The sequence below is a fragment of the Amblyomma mixtum genome, chromosome 8 (genome assembly GCF_055824585.1).
Source record: "Amblyomma mixtum isolate Tamu chromosome 8, ASM5582458v1, whole genome shotgun sequence".
In the NCBI taxonomy this organism is placed as follows: domain Eukaryota; kingdom Metazoa; phylum Arthropoda; class Arachnida; order Ixodida; family Ixodidae; genus Amblyomma; species Amblyomma mixtum.
The window spans coordinates 122,976,125-122,990,606 of NC_143019.1; the positions used below are offsets into that span (position 1 = coordinate 122,976,125).

General features: G+C 52.1%; 1 protein-coding gene across 1 annotated transcript in view; it reads right to left on the reverse strand.

Annotated features, from left to right (window-relative positions):
- Nucleotides 1-13,522: 13,522 nt before the first annotated feature.
- Nucleotides 13,523-14,482, reverse strand: part of LOC149334186 (uncharacterized) — a 38,474-nt gene continuing 37,514 nt past the window's right edge. The window contains exon 4 of the mRNA XM_089557882.1: nt 13,523-13,639. Coding sequence (XP_089414008.1) covers nt 13,523-13,639 — 117 coding nt within the window. The remainder of the gene's footprint in view (nt 13,640-14,482) is intronic.

Sequence of the window (14,482 nt, forward strand, 5' to 3'; positions counted from 1 at the left end):
ATCCTCCGCAAAATTATTAAGCGGGCTCTAGGCCTCCCCGTGACCACCTCCAACAAGCGCCTCCTGGGGCTAGGCATGGTGAACACATTTCGGGAGCTCCGGGAAGCCCACTTGACTAACCAATACACACGTCTCTCGAAGACATCGTCGGGTCGCCGCCTCCTTGCCCGACTACACATCCAACATACCACTCTCATGGAAGAGCGCGTACGTATTCCATCCCAGTGGAGATGCGCCCTCCACGTGCGCCCTCTTCCCGCGAACATGAACCGTGAGGACCATAATGGCCGGCGCCTGGCGCGGGCGGAAGCCCTGGCCCGCCACTATGGATCGAAACCCGGTGTATTCTACGTGGATGCCTCAGGCCCCCACCATGGGGGATGGTACACAGCCGCAGTCATCCACCAATCCAAAACAGTGAACGGCCTTACTTTCCGAGCCCGTGACATAACACACGCGGAGGAGGTCGCCATTGCGTTGGCTAATTCAAAAACAATTATTTCCGACTCGCGAGGGGCATGTCGGAACGTCGAGCAGGGCTGGGTACCGTATCTAGCCTACCGCATTCTTCAAAACAGCGTCTACACCGGTGACCCCGCGCACCGGCGTATCGTTCGGGCTCCCGCTCACATGGGCCTTGAGGGAAATGAGGCAGCTGACGCCGCCGCCCGCGCACTCTCTCACCGGACATTCCCCTCCGACCCTGACGATCAGGAACTGGAATTTATTCCAGCTTACACCTTCAAAGACATCATTTTACTCTATCAATCTGGCCATGGTCTTTATCCCCGCCCGTGTAAAGGTCTGTCAAAGGCGGAGGAGCGGCTTCTGCTCCGCCTCTATACTAATACTTTGCTGTGCCCGGCAGCTCTGAAACACTTCGACCCTTCTTTCTCGGGCAGCTGTCCGCACTATGCGGAGAAGTCTTCGGACATCTACCACATGGTGTGGGCCTGCCCCTCCAACCCTGCTATCCCCCCTCACCCCAACCCAACCCGGGAGGACTGGGAGGCGACCCTGCTCGGCTGCTCTGACCTGCAGGCCCAACGGGCCTTGGTCGGGCGAGCCTGGGCGGCGGCCGATGCCACTGGGGTCCCGAACTAGGGACCTCCACCTAGTATTTGTAAGGGCTGGCCCCCTCTGGGTCAGCTCATGCATAACCTCCTGTATTATACCTGTACATAAATGTTTTCCACCACCACACTTGTGTCCTCATCCTCCAACCACCGCTGTCAGTACCAAAGCGGCCACGGCTTTCCCGTCAGATGGCAGCCGCGCGTTGCTCACTCCGCCTACGCCTGCCTTGCAGTTGCTTCGCTGCCTCGAGCGCCTGCGTCATCGCCTCCGCTTCTACCGCTGCTGCTGCCACTGCCACAGGTGGCACCATCTGTCACACTCGCTGGGGCGACGCACTTCACAGGCTCGCGAATCTGGCCGCTGGTCTACATTCAGACCATCCTCTACCGCACTGTAAGTCCTATCAGCTCCCCTTAAGACTTGTTCCCGACCGTAACGTCGACGTTTCCTGGGTGATTTTTCATGTCTGCTGCCCTTGTCACCATCCCCTTTCTGCATTTCTCGCCCGTTGCGAAGCAGCCAGGCTCGACCGCCTGAGCTTGGTTCTCCAGCCTGACTGCCTTCAAGGACTACCGACCTGAACTGACCGGCCCTTAGTTCCCAGTTTAAATTTTAAGGCGGAAGCCTTTAATACCTCATCGTTGTAAGCAGGAGCTGTCGACAGAAATGTCACGCTTTTCAATTGGTCGAAACGGTCCTGTCGTCACAGTGCGCGAATTTTAAATGGGGCCAATTGTACTTTGGCTACTAACCATGCAACCAATTAAAGGGATCGTGTGGTGATGCTCCAAGTAAATTTAACTGAGTTTAGTTAATTGCTTACTTAACCAATTAGTCTAATTAACCATTCTAGTCAGACCAGATAAATAAAAACCGAGTAGGAAATTGGCCGAGCTTCGGAATCGAACCCCGGCCTCCGGAGTGCAAGTCGAGCACGCTACCACTCCGCCATGCCAACCATCGGCTTGGAATGAACAAAGGTTCGTCTAGTGAATACGGTGTCTTCGTTCACTCCCATCTTCGTCCCTTTCCGTTACGGCAAGGTTTAGGTGTCCACCGAGATATGAGAGACAGATAATTTCCTTTAAAAACCAATTTAAAAACCAATTTACCGACGAGCAAGGCGTATTTGTCCGCGTTTCAGATTGGTCGAAATTGTCGTGACGTCACCGCGCGCGAATTTTGACAGGTGTCCACCGAAATATCTGAGGCAGTTACTGCGCAACTTCCTTTCCTCAAATACAATTTTCGACTACTGTCTACTGAGATATGTGAGACAGTTACTGCGTAATTTCCTTTCCACAAATACAATTTTAATTTTCTTCATTACGCCCCCTTTTTTTTCTTGCACTCACACTTCTTCCATTCCTGTAGGGTGCGGCTCCGGTGTCCACCGAGATGACAGATAATTACAGCCTCATTTCCTTTCCTCAAAAAGCATTGCGTTCAAAGGGCAACGCATCCCGCCGAACGAACGGGTGGTGGCGTTCCTTAGACTCTGTGGCAGCTCTACAAAACGCTGTCGCGTTCCACTCCTAAAGGCGAAGCTTAAGCGTCATTAATTGGCAGTTAATTAATGCACCAAGAAAATGTGCAGTGAACAATCGCGTAGCAGAATGCAGCACTCAGGATTTCGCCTTTCACCACTTTAGCCGCTAAAGTTCCTCGTAATTTTCCTTTTGTTCAACCCCCTCGTTTCGTGTTTTCATGACTTTTTGCAAAAACTCGTCGTTCGCGCTGGATGGGGGCCTCTGTAGCGCCACCGCTTCGGCATGCGCAACGAAGACGAAACGTTGAGTACGCACCAGAAAGAACGCTTGGACCTCGGCCTGACGGAGAGCGCCGCTAGGGGGCTGGAGCGATTGGACATGCTCCGTATGAGCTCCGCAAACTTTCCGCCTAGTGCCCGGTTTATGACCAGATCCACCCAGAGTTTCACCCGCCAGTGCTGGAAGAAGACTCCCGTAGCACCTGTACCAATTTTGGTCATTTGTGAGTACAGTGCGGGTGATTTAGACGAACTTTTGTGTTCTGACTCGACTATGCCACGCTAAGCCTAACGCAGAGCAGGCCGAGCAAGCAACGCCGTCGAACGCCGCCGATAGAGGTTGGTTGGTTGGTAAACATTTATTAAAAACAGTCAAGGAGCCCAAGGCCCAGTTCTAGGGGTCGGCCAAGACTCCTTGGAATCTGGCAGCCTCTAGAGCGAGGCCGATGAGCGCTCGTTGGTCGTCTAGGGTAGAGCTGCGTAGACGAGCCTCCGAGGTATGTTGTGTGGGTGTTGGCATGTGTTGTCGTGGACAAGTCCATACCATATGAAGAAGGTCTGCTGGGATATTTCAGTGTTTGCAATCCGCATATACCGTTCGGGAAATATATTATGAAATCTTTTGGGATTGGGGAAAGTGTCCGTCTGGAGTTGGCGCCATATGACGGCCTCTATCTTTGTAAGTTCTTGGTGTGGACCTGGACAGAGCTGGCGAGAAAGACGATAGTGCTGGAGCAGATCGCGTGAAGTGATTATGGTGTCCTCTCTGACCAAGGCGGGCATATTGGGAGCGGGATAATAAGCTGCTCGGAAAGTGAGCCCTCAGGCTAGCTCATGTGCTCCCTCATTACCCTTCAGACTCGTGTGGGCTGGAGCCCATATCAGGAGGGTCAGGTTTTTAGGAGGATTTCATATGAGTACGCGAAACGCTTCGACTGAAATACGGCCATGAGTAAAATTAAGAATGTCGCGCTGTGAGTGACTTATGACTACTTTAGCTTTAGAAGTGGAGAGCGCGAGAGCAATAGCTACTTCCTCCGCTGTAGTGATATGTGAAGTGCCTACGGAGCAGGAGGCATGAAGAGTCATGTTCTCATCTGTAGCAACCGCAGTTGCAGCAGTCCGAGTAGGATGGTCTGCCGCGTCTGAGTAAAGCACGTCAAGTCGGCCAGCATATCGCTGCTGGAGTGGCGCAGCCCAAGCTTCTCTGCGATCTTGATGATGAGTTGGATGCATGTTGCGGAGGAGAGGGAGAGTCTTGATGTTGGCCCTGATGGCAGGTGGGAGATTGACCACCGAGGATGGCGGACGGAAGGGAGCGATGCGAAGTTGTTCGAGGATAGAGCGGCCTGCGGAAGTTGGTGGTGGAGGAAGATAACATCTCGCTCGCAGACGCTGCTTCGCCGGAATGGATCCCTGTGCATCGCGCCAAAAAACTCAGGCAAGAGGCCGCTCAGGCCGCTGCGAGGGCTAACGAAGCCCGCACAGCCAGAAAAGCCGCCGACGCCCAGCCGAGCAAGCTCAACAAACCCAAGCTCAAGGGTCCACCGGCCCCGCAGCTACCAAAGGAAGACCTCAAGATATTGCTCAGACCCAGATGGGGCCTGGACACCCGCCTATGCAGTCAAACTCTGCTCGCCGACCTCATAATTAAGGAAGCAGAGCTCAGGCATGTGCAAGCGCAAGAAGACCGCATCAAGGCGAACGCGACATCCAACTCTATCCTCGTAAGCAAGGCTGACGAACAGCGCGCTAAGCAGTACGCCGGCATACAGAAAATCAAGCTTAACCAGAAAATTCTCGACATCGTCACCCATTTGACGGCACCCCGCGACAACATAGCCGGGGTCATCTTTGGCATACCGGAATACGACACTGCCGAAGACATCACCGGCAGCATGGTGAACTACAACAAGAAGGCACCGATACTTGAAGCAAGGCGAATGGCAAGTCCAGCTCAGTCGCAATCACTTTTGACGGCATACATGTTCCATTCTGAGTCGATTATCGAAACACAGAATATCGATGCAGACCACGACACAAGGTCGAAGCATGCAACATCTGTTGGAAAGCCGGGCACAGACCCGATGTATGCCCAAACCCGGGTCAGAAACGATGTGATGTATGCGGCAAGCAAGAACCCCCCGACCCGCACGAATGCAACCCGCTATGCATTGTGTGCGGTGGTGAGCATGAAACGGGAACTAGCACATGCAAACTCAGATTCAAAGCACGTCACACGAGGACGCCTATACAAGGCAGCGAGGAAATTAAGACCAACGAACACGGGGCAGTGGTGGCGACTGATGGCGACGAAACGAGAAAGTCGAGATCTCGGGTCAGGAGCACGCCGATCTGGGGCAACGGAACGCGAACCGCCAACAACACCGAGACGAGCCTTGGACCACAGCTAAGGAACAGTTCCAACTCCGTATCCAGGCCAAAATCCGCATCTAGGTCGAGATCCGGATCCAGGATGAGGTCACGATCTGGGTTCGAGTCCAAGTCCAGGCCAAACGGTGCACCCGGAGGCGGCAGGGGCAACGGCACAACCAAACAGGTGAGCTGGGCAGACGTGGTCTCCACACAAAACGCTCCGAGCAGACTCCTCAGAGGGCATGAAAATAACATATCCGCTCTAACGAAAAGAGTTAACAAATTATAGAGTCAGCTTAAAATCAGCAGCAAGGAGAACGAAGACCTAAAAAAATAGCTCAGAGACATAATTGCATCGCTAGAAGCGACACGCGCTAAACCCAATGACGGACAAAGTCAGGCACCACCTCTAGCAAAAAAAAAAGAGAACTAGCGAAGCCGAGCAATCATTAATGCAAACAGATGACACCAATAACACCCTAGTAACCACGATAACCGAGCTAAGGAATGAAACAGCGCAGGCGATAAAAGCCATGGACCAAGCAATGAGCTGCTTGAGAGCAGAACATGATGCAAGAATAACAGCAATGCAAGAAGAATTCAGGAATGGTCTGGCGAGCATTATGGCAATGCAAAAGGCTATCCTAGCAGGGACCCAGACGCCACGTCCCAGTGAAATGAGCGCGACGCCTGCGCTGTCAGAGACCAACTCCAAAAATCAGAGTCCTAGAAACATACTCTGTGCCCCTACTCTAGACCCGGGCAGCAATTTATATTCAGAATGGCCAGACACCGTAACGTAATAATTTGGCAGTGTAACTGCAGAGGGTTCAAAAGAAAAAGAAGCAATCTGCAGCTCCAAATCCAAGCACACAAAAAACAACCAGATGTGATAGCCCTCCAGGAAACCTTAGGCCCGGTCAAGCTCACCGGGTATAAAACATTCCAAAGCGAAAACGGTCAACCGAATACAGCAATTTTAGTAGAAAGAAATATACCAGCCACAAGCATGAGATTCTACAGCGTCGACATACTGCACGACCTAGTCGCGATCTTCCCGCAGAAGAGAGGGGACTCCAAGCTATACGTCCTAAACGTGTACAGTACCCCCAGAGCCAGAGATCATAGATTAGCGAAAATGATCGCTCTAACTCTGAAAGAAGCCGGAAAGCACGCGCTAGTCGTGGTTGGGGACTTCAACGCACCGCACCAAGCATGGGGTTATATAACAGCAACGCCGAAGGGCAGGGAATTATGGAACACCATTCAAGTAACACATATGACGGACCTAAACGACCCGAATTATTGCACCAGAATCGGCAACAGCGTCTCTAGAGACACACATCCAGATCTCACGTTGACTCGCGGGGTATACAAAACTGACTGGAGGCGAACAGAGCACACGCTCGGTAGGGATCACTACGTCATAGCTACTACCTTAGGTACACCCAAAGTTAGGCCAAAAAAGCCACGTCGCATAACAGCCTGGGATGAAATAAGGACTTTAAGACAAGAGCGCCAAGTCGGGCGACGTTCGAAGATCCTGGATATCGAGGCCAGGTCAAGTGCGCTGGCAAGGGACGCAGAGGCGTGTACTAAAGAAATCCCAGAGGAGCTACAAGAAGTTGAGGTAGACAGTAGACTAGCGAAACTCTGGGAAAGTAGAGCTGCAATAACCCCGAGATGGCCGAAGAATAAGGCAAACAGGAAGCTCGAGCTCAAAATAACGGAGCTAGACAAAGCAATCGAGGAACACAGCGAGCAAGTAACCAGAAAGCAGTGGCGGCAAATATGCAGCCAAATGAGAGGCAAGCTAGGCCACCGTCAAACCTGGCAGCTGCTGAGGCATCTGCTCAACCCAAACGCTAGCAAATCTGAAACGCAGAAGAGACTGACCATCATCTCACAACAGTATGAAGGAACCGATGCAGAGTTACTCGCACACGTAAAAAATATGTACGTCCCCCAACACCCGTGCAGAACTCTACCAGAGTACAAAGGCAGCAACAACGACGAGATAGACGCGGACCTGACTGTAGCGGAAGTCAGAGCTGCGGCTATGCAACTAAAAACTTCATCAGCAGCAGGACTAGACAGAATCACCAATAATACTTTGAGAAACCTAGATGCGTGCTCCATAGAAGCACTCACCTGCTATATGAACGAGTGCTGGAAAAGCGGCAAAATACCGAAGTCGTGGAAAATAGCGAAAATCATCCTCATTCCGAAACCGGGCAAACCGCTGAGCCTAGAACACCTTAGGCCAATCTCTCTGACATCCTGCGTAGGGAACCTACTGGAACATGTAGTGTTAAACAGGCTCACATAGCACATAGAGGGAAACGAGCTTCTACCGGCAACCATGGTAGGCTTCAGACCGAATCTTTTTACGTTTTCTACGTAGGACGTCATGTTGCAGCTCAAAGAACACATTCTGGTCTCCAATACCCCGGCTAAAGACACCAGAGCCGTCTTAGCGTTGGATCTGACGAAGGCCTTCGACAATATAGAACACAAAGCCGTGCTAGCGGGGTTGCAGGCTATCAACCCGGGCAAAAGAACACACAACTACGTTAAACACTTCCTGTCAAACAGGAAAGCAATCGTCAATGTGGGAGACTTAGTTACAGACATGATAGAACTAGGTAGCAGGGGCACCCCGCAAGGGGCACTAATATATCACCACTCCTATTCAATTTAGCCTTGCTAGAGATCCCACGACGACTGAAACAGATACCAAACCTATGCCACATCATGTACGCAGACGACATTACGCTATGCATAAAGAAAGGCTGCGACGCGGAGGTAGAAGAAGCGTTACAGGCAGGGCCCAAGATAGTGCCACCAGTTGTCCCCGGGCGGCGCCTGGAGGACGAAGAAGTGAGGGACTCGCGTGCTCTCGCAGCTGGGACTCTGCTTCTCTGTTTGCGGCCTGTGCCTAGCCCTTTTGATTAAGGACCCATCTGTGACATTTGTGGCGGAGGTGCTGGGTAAATCGCCCTGGAATATGTCGCACACCCCTCCTAACACCGAGGACCCCAGACCTCTCCCTCTCGACACGCCAGTGCATCGGGTCAGTCGCGGAAATCTAGGACTGTCCCCTGAGCATGGGCTGTTGGAGACTACCTCGGCACCTGGCCGGCTGCCTCCTCAGCTCAGGCCGTTTGACTCTACCTCGGCGCCTGCCCCTCGACCAGTCATGCAAGGCGCCGTGTGATGGCATTCGCCGAGGGCAACCTTTCCTTGCGGCTGACACACGGCATTTGCTCGGCCCGAAGCCTTGTCCACATCCATAACGGTCGGTCGGAGCTCCTGATTACTAATTTTACGAACGAACCACGTTGCCTTTTCCGAGCAACTACCATCGCTTGGGCTGACCAATTGGCCGATGTTACTGAGTGCTTTGCGTCTGAGGACATGGTACATCCGGACACGTCCCTGGACCGCATCGATATTAGCTCCGGGCTCTCAGCGACTAAACAGCGCGACCTACGTGCCCTACTGCTCCAATACAAAACCTGCTTCGCATCCTCCTCGAAAGTGCGGCAGACGGCGGTCACAAAGCATCGGATCATCACTTCCCATGATGCTCGCCCCATACGACAGCAGCCGTACCGCATTTCCCCGAAGGAACGCGACGCCATCCAAACGAAGGTGAAGCAGATGCTTACAGATGGCATTATTCAGCCTTCTAAAAGCCCGTGGTCGTCGCCTGTTATTCTGGTAAAGAAGAAGGATGGGACATTACGCTTTTGCGTTGATTACCGTATGCTGAACGCCGTAACGAAAAAGGACGTCTACCCGCTGCCTCGCATCGATGACTCACTCGACAGACTTCGCCGCGCCAAGTATTTTTCGTCGATCGACCTAAAGAGCGGATATTGGCAGATTGAGGTTGACGAACGAGACCGCGAAAAAACTGCATTCATCACACCCGACGGCCTATATGAATTTAAGGTGTTGCCTTTCGGCCTTTGCTCAACGCCGGCCACGTTTCAGCGCATGGTGGACATTGTCCTGGCTCGCCTCAAATGGCAAAACTGTTTAGTTTACTTGGATGACGTGGTGGTGTTTTCATAAACATTCGACCAACACCTTGAACGCCTGCGGACCGTGCTGGATGCCCTGCGATCTGCTGACTTGACCCTTAAACCCGAGAAGTGCCACTTTGGCTACAAAGAGCTCAAGTTTCTCGGCCATGTTGTGAGCGCCGACGGTGTAAGACCCGATCCCCAGAAAACTGGCGCTGTACCCGACTTTCCCCGTCCTAGTACAAAGAAAGCGCTCAAGCGCTTCTTGGGTTTGTGCGCCTATTACCGCCATTTCATTGCAGACTTCTCCAACATCGCTGAACCACTGACCCGTTTAACGCGTGAAGATACACTGTTCGTCTGGGCTGCCGCGCAACAGGCTGCTTTCACAGAGCTGCGACGACGGCTGCACACTACCCCTGCGCTTGCTCACTTTGATGAGGAGGCTGCTACCGAGATACACACCGACGCTAGCAATATTGGGTTTGGTGCCGTCCTCGTTCAACATCAAGAAGGCGTGGAACGTGTGATTGCGTATCCGAGTCGCACACTCTCGCGCACCGAAATCAACTACTCCACCTCAGAAAAGGAGGGCTTCGCTGTAATCTGGGCCACGATGAAATTGTGGCCTTATATCTACGGTCGCCATTTCAAAGTAGTCACAGACCACCATTCCTTGTGCTGGCTGACCAATCTCCGGGAGCCATCAGGCCGCCTAGCACGTTGGAGCCTTCGCCTTCAGGAATTTGATTATACAATTGTCTATAAGTCCGGACGTAAACACGAAGATACAGATATGCTCTCGCGCGCACCCGTCGAGCAAGCTGATGACAGCACAGAGGATGACAATCGTTTCCTAGGCGTGATCAGCAGTTCGAACTTGGTGGCAAAGCAGCGTGCTGACGCTGACCTGCGGTCTGTCATGGATCACCTAGAGGGCCATGCTTCCAACGTACCTCGACCCTTTTGCAGCCACTTGTCCTCTTTTTGCATTCGCAATGGCGTACTCTACAAGAAAAACTCAAGCAACCGTGACCGGACCTACCTCCTAGTCGTGCCATCAGACCTCCGCGACGACATCCTTTCCGTGTGTCACTATGAGCCCACCTCTTGCCACTTGGGATTTGCACGCACGCTCGCTCGAGTGCGTCAGGCCTATTATTGGCCTAAACTTGCTGCGACCATCAACCGCTACGCCAGAGGTTGCCGTGAATGCCAGCGTCGTAAGTCGCCACCGCTAAAGGCTGCAGGTTTGCTCCATCCAGTTGATCCGCCTCGCACACCTTTTGACCAAATCGGCATTGATTTTCTGGCCCGTTCCCTGTATCTTCTGGCAATAAGTGGATCATAGTTGCCACTGATTATTTGACGCGCTATGCGGAAACCAAGGCGGTGCCGCGCAGTACATCCTCTGAAATCGCGCATTTCTTCATACACCACATCGTTCTACGACACGGCGCCCCACCCTCCGTAATCACCGATAGGAGCACTGCGTTTACAGCGCAGCGCCTGCACGAGGTGTTCCAGCTGAGTCACAATACCCACCGCAAGACTACTGCATAGCACCCGGTGTCAAACGGGCTCACGGAGCGCCTCAACAAAACCTTAGCGGACATGCTCGCAATTGTACGTCGACAGGTCCTGGGACGAGATCCTCCCATACGTGACGTTTGCCTATAACACGGCGATTCAGGAAACGACTTGGTTCACGCCGTTTCGCCTCGTCTACGGGCCTGACGTACAAACAGTACTCGACGCCATGCTTCCGTGCACCAGTGCCGACGAAGCACTCACGTCAGACGCCGAGGAGTTTACCCAGCACGCAGAGCAAGCCCGGCAACTGGCCCGTATGCACATCCGACGGCAGCAGTCCACAGATGTGCAACGCTACAACCAACGACATCGACACGTAGAGTACCACCCCGACGACAAAGTGTGGGTATGGACCCCATTACGTCGCCAAGAACTGTCGGAGAAGCTCCTTAGCCGCTACTTTGGACCGTCACAGTGCTGCGCCACATCACGGATGTGACGTATGCAGTCCTCCCCGATGGCACTCTGCCGAGCTCGCGCCGTCGACCTCAGCCTGAGGTCGTGCATGTACTACGAATGAAGCCTTACTTTACGCAGTAACGGGCGTCGCCTCTTCCGCGTTTTCTTTTTATTTGTGTCTGCAGCCGTTGAGCGGCATGTGACCATTTGTTCACTTGCTTACTTCCTCCCGTTCGCTCAAAGTGCGCCCACGTTTTTGCTTTCTTTTTTGTGGGGATGGAGAATAATGCCGCCAGTTGTCCCCGGGCGGCGCCTGGAGGACGAAGAAGGGGGGGACTCGCGTGCTCTTGCAGCTGGGACTCTGCTTCTCTGTTTGCGGCTTGTGCCTAGCCCTTTTGATTAAGGACCCATCTGTGACAATTGTAACCGAAGTTGCTAAAAAAGCCGGACTGGCCTGCTCTCCTTCCAAATATGAGCTGCTCATCATCCCCCCCCCCCCCCCCCCCGGGGCAGGGAAAGTCATCAAAACATTAAACTCAGGATACGCAACCTTGACATACCGGCGGTCAAAGAAGTCAGGATCTTGGGAATGCGACTGCAAAGCAATAGGCAAAACTCTACCTTCACCAGAAATATGACTAATTACGTTGACCAAACAGCTAGCCTCATCAAGAGGGTCACCAGAAAAAACAAAGGACTAAAAGAAAAAGAAACGATAAGGTTAGTACAAGCCTTTGTGCTCAGCCGCATATGCTACGCACTCCCATATCTCAGACTCACGCAAAAAGAAAAAAATAGGATAGACGCTCTAATACGCAGGGCATACAAAACGGCTTTGAGACTACCACCCAACACCCCAAAAGCTAGGCTCATGGGTCTAGGCGTAATAAATACGGCGGAAGAGCTCATTGAGGCGCAGTTCACAGGGCAGATAACACGACTCTCCAAAACTGCAGCCGGCAGAAAAATTCTGGAAAGTGTCAACGTAAAATGCAGGCAGAATTCACCTCAAATAATGGATCTCGAGGGGAAAATAAGGGGGCATATCATAATACCACCCCTCCCAAAAAACATGCACCCCTCTCACAACATCAGCAGAAGGAAATCCCGCGCGGCAAATATGCACAATAACCTTAAAGACGACACGTCAGTGCTGTATGTCGACGCTTCCGAGTACAGGCACAAAGAACCATATGTTGTGGCTATAGCGGACCACAAAGGAGAATGCATAGCAGCTGCGACCATACCAGCGAAAAGTCCGGAATAAGCAGAAGAAGCAGTAATAGCATACGCCATGTGCATAAAAGTTTCACAGAAGAAGACCATAATAAGCGACTAAAAAACTGCGATAAATAACTTCATAAAAGGCAGAGTACACCTTCCGGCCGCAAACTTAATTAGCAAATACCGCCCAGAAACTGGAATCAAAATAATATAAACCCCGCATACTCAGGCCTCCCAGGAAACGGAAACGTCAAAAACATAGCCCGAGAACTAACTAACAGTGCAGGACAAAGCGCGTTCCCAAACCACGGGGGCCAGCTCAGCGAGGGACCATCTACTCACCTTTAGCGAAATCACGATCTTCTATCAAAGGAACAGAATGGAATATCCCCCTCCCAACCCCACGCTCACGCAAGAGCAAGCAACCACTCTCAGGCAGCTCCAAACGTACACATTCCCATGTCCTGTAATACTAGCCAAAATTCATCCGGATATGTACTCTGCAGAATGCAAAAGGTGCAGAGAGTATGCTAACCTCAACCACATCATGTGGGCCTGCAGTAAGAACCCTTTCAGCGGAATAACCACAGAGGAGCAGTGGGAGACCGCGCTGCGCAGCTCGGACCTGTGGCAACAAAAGTTGCCCACAGAGAGAGCTGACCAGGTCGCCATGATCCAAGAGATCAAGGCCACCAAGCGACAGTAGCCCACCAGCGCCAGAAGAGAGCCTTCCTCTTCAAACACTCCATAAATAAAGTTTATTCTCTCTCTCGGCCTGACGCTGCCGCCGCTGCTCGGCCGCTATCATCTCTCCGGCAGCCTTCGAATAAACGCGGCCGTGGTAGCCTCCTGGGCGACCTCCACATCAACCTCCACACTGTGTCATTTTGCGTTTTAGCCGCAGGTACTGCTTTAAAAAGAACAAAAGCAATTCACACAAAAATCAGTGAAAGAACGCTACAAGCAAGTTACAGCAATGAAATGGAAAATCTCCATAGGGTCATGGGATGCATGGATGGATGGAAACAACTTTATTAAACAAAAAAAAGATCTCTCAGGGTGGTCCCCCACCGGTCCAAGAGTCCACGGGTTTGAGCTTTGCAGACGGGCTGAGCGGTCTGTACAGCAGCCTCCCAGGAAGAACGAGTAAGTTTGGGGATGGGGGTACTGTCTGTGTGGAAAGATATTCCCACAGGTAGTGGAAAAAATTGTCGATTTAGGCACGCCACAGGAGTTGGGGCCGCTGGAGTGAAAGCATGAAAGACGATAGAGTGAAATGAAGCAGCCCATCTGTAGTTGTCGCCCTGTAGCGCTGGATAAGGGCGACAAGGTACAGTGAAATGGCGTCAACGTCATGCGCCTTTGTTTGTAGAACGGGAGAGGTACGCCCATATATTTGACCTGCCCGAAGAAGAAAACAGGCAATAAATTCCCCGAACAAAACAGCTCGGCAGACCGTCCTTAGGAGCGAGGCACTTCATTAATAAAAAAGAAAAGAAAAGGCAAGGAGAAAATTATTTTTTCAGGAAAGGAGATGGCGCAATAATTATTTCACTTCTCGATGGAAATCCGAACCACGCTGTAAGGGAATAAAGGGTTGTATTGGAAAACATTTATTTCTTCACAAAGAGCTTCTTGATCGGAGGGCAGTGTTAGGTGGCCTCTAGTCCATGACGGTTGGCGACCTGGTTGTTCCACTCGACGGCCCGGCCTTGCATCTTCGAGTGTGAGCTGGCCAGCACAGCTTCCCTCCGCTCGAGAGAAGTGATTTGTACTAGCTCTGCCGGAGGCGGTTCTTCCCTAGAATCTCATTAGATGTGGCCGTAAATGGCGCGTTCACCACAGCGGAAACATTGCTTATCGCATTTTTTACACCACTCGTCACCTGAACCCCTCCTTTGCGAATAAAGATTCTTATCGTGCTCTCAATGCTCTAATTCGCATAGCTACCAAAGCAGCGCTCAACGTACCAAAGAGCCCAAGCACGGACAGGCTCTTAAAATTAAGAATGCAC